This window comes from Leiobunum rupestre, chromosome 3 (genome assembly GCF_980474605.1).
Source record: "Leiobunum rupestre chromosome 3, qqLeiRupe1.1.hap1, whole genome shotgun sequence".
In the NCBI taxonomy this organism is placed as follows: domain Eukaryota; kingdom Metazoa; phylum Arthropoda; class Arachnida; order Opiliones; family Sclerosomatidae; genus Leiobunum; species Leiobunum rupestre.
In genome coordinates this window covers 7,787,714-7,798,204 of record NC_143386.1, presented here as the reverse complement: position 1 = coordinate 7,798,204, position 10,491 = coordinate 7,787,714, and the positions used below count along the sequence as shown (strand labels likewise).

The following is a 10,491-nucleotide window of genomic DNA, read 5'->3' as shown; positions in this document are numbered from 1 at the left end:
TACGAAGTTCCACGGTGGATCCTTTTTTTTCAAAATGTTCCATTGTGGGGCATTAGCGGTGTTCATTGCCTCCTCGTTTGGCGTATGTCGGTAACTAATTTTGGTTTCGTTTCATTGTTAAGAAACATGTGCAAACCAAATTAGGCGAAAATGACACGCTCCACAATTTTTTTTGAGAATCTTTTTAGGTATCAAGCAAGAGCGAAGATTTAAATAATTATTGAAATATTTCCTATATTGTATATAAAGTGTAACATCGTAAGCAATAAAAATGTAAAGAAAATATTTGTGTGTAAGTTATTACAAGTTCAAATAGAAATCCCCCCCCCCCAGAAATAAAATAACGCCCTTTTGAAGTTCGGAAGAATGATGCAATTTTTATCCTAATCGTCAGTCGTTACATTTGGATCGCTTTCGCGCGACACAGATGTTTACAGCATAGTGATTATAGCCTGCTGTCTATAGTAACTTTAAATAGGTTACCTTGGTAATGCCACCCCCCTCCCTCCTTGTTCATACTTCCCGGCAGCCAGCGGGTCCCCACTCCCCACATGCTGAGCTTGACGGTGATCGTTGACAGCTTCTTCACTGTTGATTTTTGTTACCCGCACAAACTAGACATTAGAATTATTCAAACAGTTTAATTATTACTTAAATTCGGTGTGAAATAAAAACGAAAAGAACGCTATTAGTTTCAAAACCAGGTATCTAAAAAATATTATTTAAATTGGAAAAAAAATGACAACGTAATGCTTTTTAAAAATGGAAAATAATCGATAACTTTGTAACTATACATTGGCCGCTATTTGTAATATTTATATTTTTAGTGTAAAGGAAGTTTGGAAAACGGCAAAAAAGAAAATTCGCGTAAATCGAGTTACCTCAATTTGGAACTAAAACAGTTTTAATATTGGCACAGGCTGGCCATTATATTAATTCCAACCCCTCCCTTTTTTTCTGAAAAAAATTATTATTTAAAAACCGTGAATCAACCACAACTATCAGCTAGGCTAATACCCAAGGCACCACCTTAGGCCTAAGTCATCGAGCGACTTTTAAAGCCTTTTTAATTCAGGTGGCCGGGTTACAATGCGTAGGAGGGTGGTGGCAAGCCCTGCATGCCACGCGTTCGAGCCAACAGCTCCCTACACTAACTATTACCGTTAACCTCAACAAGTTTTTGTGGAAGGGGAAACCGAAGATCTCGGGGGAAACCCCTTAAACCAGTGGGGAGAGAACTTGCAAACTCTACGCAGAAGGAGTTGTTCCGAGTGTTCACCCAGTGCCACAAGCTGGGATCGAACCCGGCTCCTCTTGCTGCGAGGCGAAAGTGCTAACCACTCCGCCACGCCACCTTAGCAATTAGCAATTAGCTTGATCATTTGATGATATGGTTATTTTTGTCGATGTCATAAACAATGGACAAAATCGAAGATGGTTATATGCAAAGATATTGAATTATATTTTACATATACATAAAAAATAATCTTATTAAATACTTGTTCATACCGTCAAATGTGAAGTTTAATTTTTGAAATGTTTGCTCTTCGCGATTTACCGTAAACGAACTCTGTCGTCGTTCACTGTGATTAAAATCCCGGTGTAGGTAGTCAGGAGCGGCGTTAGGGGTAGGCAACACGAGCTATAGCCTACTTTTGTGTTCAAATAGGGGCCCACAAATCGATCTGACGGGGCCACATCAAGTCAATTTTTAAATTCAAATAAAATATGTGATGATAGTTAATACTGTAAAATTTTAAAAACCGCACTAATATCAAATAATAAATAAATTACCTGAATTTGCAAAATTGAATTTTAAGTTAATATATAGAGGGGCCCAATATTGAGGAACAGGGGGCCCACAAATGATAAACATTATTAGCCTACACCTAAGAATCTTCTGGCACCGCCCCTGTAGGTAGTTGCTAAAACTGTCTATTAAATTCTGGAGATTTACAAATGAGTTGGATTAGGGGTTAGTAAATGTCCACTTGTTTTTATGGTACCGATCATTAATTTAAGTTGAGAGCGCGCTAATATTTTCCTTTAAAGTAGCGCGAGCCACAATCCCCTAAAAATGAAGAAACGCGTACCGCGTAGCCCATTTCACCTGCCAAGTTTGTCAAGACCAAAAGAATGTATACTAGCGCCTATTGTTATAATTTGTGGCTTTTAATATTTAACAAAGCTCTTTTAACACTAAACGGAATATTTGCAGTCTAGTTTATCGTTGGATAAATTCGGAAGAACCTTTGAATTTTATTCAATCGGAGATATCATCAACTCCCGACGTTTAGAGTACCCTTCATTTTATTAATAAAAAAAGTAAATAATAAACCCATAGCCGAGTAATAGTTTAATGTTTGATTTTTGAAATTTTTGCTCGCCGCGCTGTGAGCGATTTGCGTAAACGAACTTTACCGTCGCTCACCGTGATCAAAATCCGCGCGTAGCTAGCGATCAATTCTGAGCGAACTATTCCTTCTCTCGGTAATTTTCCCTCAACTCTGCGTCAGCGCTTTCTACTGAGGGTACTAACGCGTCGCTTAAAAGTGAGGGAACTTACCCGGCGAGGGGGGAATCTCCCTCAGCGGGCCGTCAGCCATCAACGCCAGAGCGAACTATTCGGCGCTCGCCCAGAGGCTGCTCAATTTAGTCCTCTCGCTGAACAAGAGCAGCTGGAATTCGAATTTGAAGCGCTCGCTCATTACTGCAGGATTTTCAAAAACGAGTGCTCACTATTTTTGCCCACCTCTGAACAAAACCGTCAATGTGAAAGCTCTCAGTATTCGAATCTAGGGTTTAAATTATCTTTGCATACATCAAACTAAGAATTGCACTTTTAGTTTTTTACTGTTAGATATACAACGTTAATGTAGAATACACTTGGAAAATATTCCAATCTATTTTTGAAAACATATGTGTATAATATTTAGAATTTTTTTTTCTTGTTATTTGGAAACTTATTTTCTTGCTACCAGATTCTAAATGTACTAAAAAAGTACAATTGTAACACCCAGAACAGTGTTTAAGAAAGATTAAATCTAGTAAATATTGCTTCCTAAGTAAAATGGTAATACATGCTAATACATTTTCAAGTTATTCACAAATAATAGTATTGAAATAATTTTTATTTTGAAACAAAATACAATACTGAATTAATATACAAGATAACTGTTTAAGTCTTGGATTCTTTTGCACGATTAAGTCCTCTAATCGTGATATCATAAACCACTTCTTCAGCCTTCTTCAAATCATATTTCAAGGCATCAAATCTTTTTCTCAGAAAATCATTTTTAAGATTTAAAAGACGAAAGCCAGCGTGAAGCTCAGTGATAAATTTGGCAATTCTGACAGGTCTTTGATAATCTCCAGAAGTTACGCAGTTCACTGAAAATCTGACCAGTTCATCGGACAATGATAAAAGACCCATTAAATAATCATCTAGATCGAGATGAAATCCCTTTGTTCTGTCGGATTCAATGCCCAGAAACAGAACGGCTTCATCTTTAGTAATCAGCTTTTCAGTTTCTAAATAGACAATCAAAGCGGCTAGAAAAACTAAACGTTGAGTAGAAAACCGCCAATGATCATGGAATCGATAATATTCTTCTTGTGGAACTCTATCTTTTAATTGAGTGAATAGAGTGCCAACATTCTTAAATAATAACCTGCTTTTTGCACACAGTTCTGGAATTGTTTGCAGATTATCTGGTTGATGAATTCCTTGCAGTACAGTGAATATTTCACGGGCTGCTTGCTCTATATTTCTTACTACTAAACGTATTTCTTCTCGCAAGTCTTGTTCAGTATCAATATGTTTTTGAAAACTTGAAAATATTTCGCTGAGAGTCATTGTTAAACGAAACCGATTACTGCTGAATACAAAAGTTACCGTCAGTCCGTCACAGTGACAGACAGCAGTGCTTCCCGTTGATACGTGAGAATATTACCCATTATTTCCATAATCGAAGTCTTATTTATTTATTATTATTAAGAAAAAATACAAGTTACGAAGCTAGAATAGCTTCTATATAACCCACAAGTGGAAAAGCAAGGAAAAAAAAATTAAAAGGTAGAATGGAGAAACTCCCGAGTGTGGCTGCGGAAAGTCCAACGAGATTGAGCAGAAAGTACATCTGCGGAGAGGGAGTTCCAAGTTTGGATAGCACGGAAAGCAAGGTGCCATTGACGTTGTTTGGTCCGGGCCCGTGGTTTGAATATTTTTGCTGCATGACCCCTGGTCTTGCGAAGAGTGTCTAATTTGAAGAAAGCGGACAACTGGAGAGCAGACTGACCCGACCACATGCTCCAGATACACACCAGGTCATTAATCGCGTGTCTGAGAAGTGGGGAGTCCAGCTTGAGGGCCTCATTCCGCGCAACCGGAGGAAGGCACTCGAGGCCCTTAGTGAGTTTAGTAAAACGGTTGTGGGCTTTTGTAAGGTTGTCCCGGTCACCTTGAAGGGGCGGGCTCCACACTTCGGATCCAAAGTTTATATAGGGCAAGACAAGGGAGTTGTACAGGGTACGTATCAGCCGTGGGGAGTGAAAATAAAAAGAGCGACGTGTCAAGCCGGTGATAGAATTAATCTTTTTAACAGCTTTTGTGCAGTGGTGACTGAAGTTGAGGGAGGAGTCCACCCAAACTCCGAGATCGCGCACCGGAGAATCACTGGTCGAGATAGTAGAACCACCCAAAAAGTACGAAGCACAAGGATTAGTACGCGCAAGGTGGTTCACTCCACATTTAGAGACATTAAATTCCATTTTGTGAGCGTTAGCCCAGGCCGCCACAGCCTGGAGGTCTTGATTGAGGCGCTGTTGATCTAATGAGGTGGAAACCTGGTTTGCTAATTTTGAGTCGTCGGAAAATAAGTAGAGTCGAGAGTGCTGGACCACCTGGGGCATGGAATTGATGAAAACGGTGAAAAGGATCGGACCAAGCACACTCCCCTGGGGAACCCCTGTGAGAGGAGTTTGTGGTGGTGAAGCATACCCTTGAAGAACAACAGAATGCCGACGCCCGATGACGAAGTTGGAGAGCCATGTGAGAGCAGCTCCCGTAATACCAGCTTTCTGCAGAGCAGCAATCAATTCAGGATGGGGAATGGTATCGAACGCTTTTCTGAAGTCTAGATAAATGACATCGACAGGCTTCCCCTCATCCAACCAGGTGGTCCAGTCGTTGGTGGCGGAAAAGAGATTAGTGGTGCAAGAATGTTTGACGCGAAATCCATGTTGAGACGGATGGAGAAAACTGGTGGCCTCCAGGAAGGCACGGATGGGTTTATCAACCAAGCGTTCTCCAATTCGAGCAACGTGACAGGTGTTGGCAATAGGGCGGTAATTGGCAGGGTTGTCACGGGCGCCAGCTTTATGAATCGGAGTGATGTTGGCACTCTTCCATTGCTGGGGTACAATCCCTGTAGTGAAACTCATATTGTACATGATGCATAACGGAGAGGCGAGCGCATTGGCTAGGAGTTTAAGCAGGAACGGGTGTAGCCCATCGGGGCCAGCAGATTGGGTAGAGTTCAACGACAGCAGTTGTTTGTGTACATCAGCCGCAGTACAAGAAAAGGAGTCGAGAGAAGGCTGGGTACTGCCCGGTGTGGGAGGCACAGTAGAGGGCGAAAATGATTGATTGACAGTAGAGGAAACAGAGATGAAATGGTCAGTGAGGATAGTAGCCATCAAACTAGGTTCAGTGACAAGTTGGCCATCAGAGGCCCTCATCGCTGTAATGGTGAATTTAGTTCGCCGCAATCTATTAACATGACTGTAGAAGACCTTCGGATTGGAAGCAATTTGCGCAGTGAGGTCAGCTTCAAATTTGCGCTTAAAGTTCAGACTAGCATTAGTTACGGCATTCCTGGCACTTTTGTACGCAGCGTAGTCCTTTTCAACCCGAGATTGGGAGTACCCACGGCGTTTAGAACGCACGTACTGCGCCCAGGTAGTGGTTTTAAAATGTAAAGATTTCGGGAAGCGTGCAGAGAAATGAGCCGGACGAAGAGGACGGATAACCCGAAGAGGAACAAAACGCTGAATACCGTCATGAAGGATGGCCGAAAAACGGGACCAGCAGAATTCAACATCGCCAGAGCCAAATTCAGCTCGCCAGTCGACCTGGGAGATAAAGGTACCGAACGAGTCGTAGTCCCCTCTGAAGAAGTCACGACATTGGCGGTGAGGCACCGATGGTGTTGGGCAGGCGATGCATAAGAGAATGACATTGTGGTCACTTTTACCCAGCGGAGGGAGCTGTTTGACATCGTAGACAAGGTGTTCTTCAATAGAGAAGACAAGGTCCAGTGTACTAGGGCGCTGGAAGACATATCCCAAACGGGTGTGACAGTAGATGGACTGTGTTAAGTTGGTGTCAGTGACCATTTCGAAAAAACGCTTAGTGGCGGCATCAGCTGGGGGAACAGTGCGTCCTAAGAACCAGTTTACGTAGGGATAGTTAAAGTCCCCCAGCAGTATTAACTCCGAGCGAAGAGTTGCATTGAAGCGGAGAGTGGCTTGTAGGACGTCTAGCAGTTTAGTGTGGTTGTCAAAGGAGGGAGACCGGTAAAGAAGGCAGAACAGGAACGAACGTCCCGGGACGGAACACTGAACAATCAGGAAATCCAGCCCGTACTGGGAGGAGAGGGTGTCTGAGTCAGATGGTGACAGGATATGGTGCTGAAGCACAGTGCAGGAAGTAGGAAACATGAGAGCGACACCCCCTCCCTTTTGGAAACCAGTGCGGTCCCGGCGGAATATAGTAAACTGCGGCAGCCTCAGTTCGCCATCAAAGACCTCAGGTTTGAGACCAGTTTCCGTGAGAGCAACTATATCGACGTGGTTGGTGTAGATTATAGAGGCAAGTTCCGACGTCTTGTAGGTGGTTAGAGTACAGGGGTTGGTCAGCAGAAGCAAAAGCGGTTGACGTCGGGAAGAGTCACTCAGTGAGTTGGGAATAAACAGCCCCGCAAGGGGGTTCAGACAAGAAGATTGAGGAGTATTAGCAGTATTTATAGGAACCGCAGGAAGACAACCATCCTGAGTCGAATCAATAGCCGCGACAAGAACATTATCGTGCTTGGACGAATCCACAGGGTTAGTTAGAGATTTCCAGTCAGTTTCCGGGCAATTTAGTAAAGTTGGCCAAAATGATAGCTCACCTCGCTTTTCACATGTACGGAGGCTTCGAGCGTTTAAAAGTAGATAGTTTGAGGAAGGGAAAGGCGCAGGAGGAAGGTTACCCATCGGGTGCGAATGTGGCGCCAGAATGGTTGTTTGAGTAAATGAATGTGGCCCAGGAATGGTTATTTGAGTAAACGAATGTAGTGCAGGAATGGTTGTTTGAGTAGATTAATGTGATGCAGGAATTGTTGTTTGAGTAAAAGAATGTGGCGCCGGTATGGTTTTTTGAGGAAATGCTTGTCAGTATTGTTGAGGGGGGCATTGTTGCCCTGAGTTGGACGATGCCGACGGGAGTGAGTATTGTTCATACCCCAAGGGTACAAAATTTGGGGAAATAGTTGAGCAGTAACTGTGTGGTTGAGGAATGGTAGGCATGACGAATTATGGGGGGTTCGATAGGTGTTGAGGATGGTGCGATGCATGATGGGACCATTGGGGACTTGGTGGAAAGTGAGTAGGTGACGAATGTACCCCTAATTTTGAGAGTTGAAGTGTCCATGGTTTCGGTGGGAAGGTACTTTGCGGATAGCTCCGGTTGTATGAGTAGGGGGAAATGGGAGACGTGGTGTAGCATTTCGATGAGGTTTGGAGGCTAACGGTATTGGTATAACTTTGTAATTCCAAACGCGAAGATTTTTTTCACCATTCTGAAGGCGTCGCTGTAATTCACTTACAGCAGAGTGGTAAAGGCGCTGTTGGGTTATTGTACGATCAGGGCGAGTATGTAGTTCAAATGTTGGATCTTGGCGAAGGTAGGATATATGTTGAAGGAACTTAGATTTATTTTGTCCATTGTCAAATAAAAGTTTGAAAGGCCTAGGATGACCTGAGAGCGAAGGACGGTCACGTGGGAGGCGAAAGTATTTGATCTGCTGGGGTAGCTCGCACTGACGTAATAAGTCTGCAACTTGAGCGCGTCCTGAACAATCGTCAGAAGATTGTTGATCTTCGGGGACGTTAAGTAGTAGCTCATTATTTTTCCGTAAGTCTTCTTGACGTTTGTCAACAATCTCCTGAACCTTAGCGTTAACTTCAGATAAGTGGGTCGTTTCTCGTTTTTGAAGAAGAGGATCAATTTTCTCAAAAACATTATTTGTTATTTTGGAGATGTCAATCAGACTTTCCATTTTAGAAACGTAGGATGCTTCACGCGATTGTAAGGCCGAATCCAGGCGTGCGAAGACAACCGAGGCAATATTCGAAGCCTGAGTGTCAATTTTGTCAGTTAGGATATTGTGGCGTGAATCAAGGCCGACTTTAAACGCATTCGTTTCCACAGTGATTTGGTTAGATAAGTCAAATTTTGCGTCATGCGACTGTTCGAGTTTAGTCAGTGCAGATTCAAGATTATGGACACAGTTTTTAAATTGGTTAATATCAATCAACGTAGTCTGCATGAGAGTTTCGAGAGATGACACTTTGTCGTCAATAGTTTGGTCATGCTTTCCGAGAGAAGTGGTTTCATCGCGGAGGAAAGACACCTCCATTTGGAGGAGCCTATGGTTTTCAGAAATGGCACAAAGTTTGCAGACAAACGAGGTGTCATCATCTACCTCATCGAAAGTAATAGTATCATGGAGAGGGGAATTGTCAAATAATTCCCACCTGGCATATGTTTCACATCGGATCCAATCGAGAGGTTGTTCCAATATATCTCGCTTTTTTCTTTTAGTCTTGAAAGGTTTATCTTTCGCCATTATGGAAACCCGCGGCCGCTATGAGCTTCGGCGTAGATTGCAAGAGAAATTAAAATATAAAATATATTTATATAATTTTGCTAAGCCTAACTTTTAGGAATCGAAAAATAAACGAATTTGAAAAAGAGCGCGAGAAAAGAAAATTCATGCGACTGCGCGTGAGAAGGTTCAATAAAAAAAAAAATTACTGCTGAATACAAAAGTTACCGTCACAGTGACAGACAGCAGTGCTTCCCGTTGATACGTGAGAATATTACCCATTATTTCCATAATCGAAGTCTATGTCTATATCAAATAAAAATTATCCTGAGCTTATTTAAATAATTATACATTATAGATTTTCATTTCATTTTTATAAAAATATATCGAAAAATAAAACGACTTTCGTCATCTTACCAAATTATATTTCTTATATTTATGAATTATTCATTTTATGGGTTACGAATGAACGTTCAATGGATAAAATTGGTCTGCTACTTGACAAAACTGAATAACTGATGTTGTTATTTTGGATTTTAACATCAGTTTGGAAAAGGGGATAAATTTTTTAGTAATGACTATTTTCAATATTTATATATTTAACCAAGCAGGACTTTGTTTATACTATGGGGAATGGAACAGAACAAGAGGGTCAGGAATGTCACAGGAGGAGGTGAGCACATATAATTCAGTTTATTATGGTAGCATCACTATCATAAGATTATAAATATTGTTTGAAAAACAAACATAGCTATACCCTTTCATATATTCCTGCGTCTCCTCTCCTCCAGGGATTGAGGGCATTGTGTTCTGGAGCTAAACAAGGGGTTTAGATTATTTGATCAAGAGTCAGATTTCTTAATTATCATACGAAACTGAAACTAGTAGTATTAGCTATGAAGCCTCATTCTCGTACACCAATAGAGTAATGGTAGTGCTACGTCACCCATGCTTTTTCCTATTCATAAAATTTCGCGCCCACAATGGCGGCGATGGCCAAAGCTACGGAGTGTTACTACTCTATGGAGTACTCTTGGTACAAAATAGCTTTAACTAGAGACACTAATAAATCAATCAGGTTTCGCACCCCTTTAGTGACACAATTGCCAGTAGTATAATTAGTAGTTTATTATAGGAAGCAAAACTGATGTATGGAATGATATATTCTCTAAAATCTTTTGTTACCAAAATTTCTCCAACTGATTGGTGAGAATATTTTTGAAAAAAAGTAAAACATTACAGTATTCCATTAAATGTTTTGTTTCATTTATAGTAAAGATGGGTTTCTCAATTTTAAAACTAATAAATACAAGTTGAATTTTTACGAAACCCCATCTGGTCTTAAATTTATATTAAACACTGATATAAACACTGCTAATGCTGATGAATTACTCAGAAACATATACAAGAACGTAAGTTTCTGAACAATTTTATTAACTTTTTTCTTAGAAATTAACATTATTTTAATTTATAGGTCTACGTAGAATATGTCGTAAAAAACCCTGAATGCCAACTAAATCAGCCCATCAACAGTTTATTATTTAAAGAAAAACTTGATCTGTTTGTTCGAAAATCGGAACTATTTGCGTAAATGTACAATGTTAGCCAAATTTTATTTTTA

The 10,491-nt window shown here is 41.0% G+C and overlaps 3 protein-coding genes across 3 annotated transcripts; 1 reads left to right on the top strand and 2 right to left on the bottom strand.

The window, feature by feature from the left end:
- Positions 1-3,126: 3,126 nt before the first annotated feature.
- trsn (translin) lies at positions 3,127-3,936 on the bottom strand. The gene has a single exon (XM_090169183.1). It carries the CDS (start codon positions 3,854-3,856, stop codon positions 3,179-3,181), a length of 678 nt encoding a protein of 225 aa, XP_090025309.1. The 5' UTR covers positions 3,857-3,936; the 3' UTR covers positions 3,127-3,178.
- Positions 3,937-4,068: 132 nt separating this feature from the next.
- Positions 4,069-7,257, bottom strand: LOC149949263 (uncharacterized). The gene has a single exon (XM_090169406.1). The coding sequence runs from the start codon at positions 7,255-7,257 to the stop codon at positions 4,069-4,071; it is 3,189 nt and encodes a 1,062-aa protein (XP_090025532.1).
- A 2,084-nt stretch (positions 7,258-9,341) lies between these two features.
- On the top strand, positions 9,342-10,481 carry Bet5 (blocked early in transport 5). Its single transcript, XM_090167710.1, has 4 exons — positions 9,342-9,543; positions 10,006-10,076; positions 10,144-10,282; positions 10,345-10,481. Exons 1-4 carry the CDS (start codon positions 9,445-9,447, stop codon positions 10,459-10,461), a joined length of 426 nt encoding a protein of 141 aa, XP_090023836.1. The 5' UTR covers positions 9,342-9,444; the 3' UTR covers positions 10,462-10,481.
- Positions 10,482-10,491: the final 10 nt, after the last annotated feature.

Excerpts from the sequence above, each read along its gene's own strand:
- LOC149949263 (XM_090169406.1), bottom strand. The coding sequence starts at position 7,257 with ATGGGTAACCTTCCTCCTGCGCCTTTCCCTTCCTCAAACTATCTACTT.
- trsn (XM_090169183.1), bottom strand. The coding sequence starts at position 3,856 with ATGACTCTCAGCGAAATATTTTCAAGTTTTCAAAAACATATTGATACT.
- Bet5 (XM_090167710.1), top strand. The coding sequence starts at position 9,445 with ATGACTATTTTCAATATTTATATATTTAACCAAGCAGGACTTTGTTTA. Across the intron at positions 9,544-10,005 it reads CAGGAATGTCACAGGAGGAG|GAAGCAAAACTGATGTATGG; the intron begins GTGAGCACATAT and ends AGTTTATTATAG. Across the intron at positions 10,077-10,143 it reads AAAATTTCTCCAACTGATTG|TAAAGATGGGTTTCTCAATT; the intron begins GTGAGAATATTT and ends TTTCATTTATAG.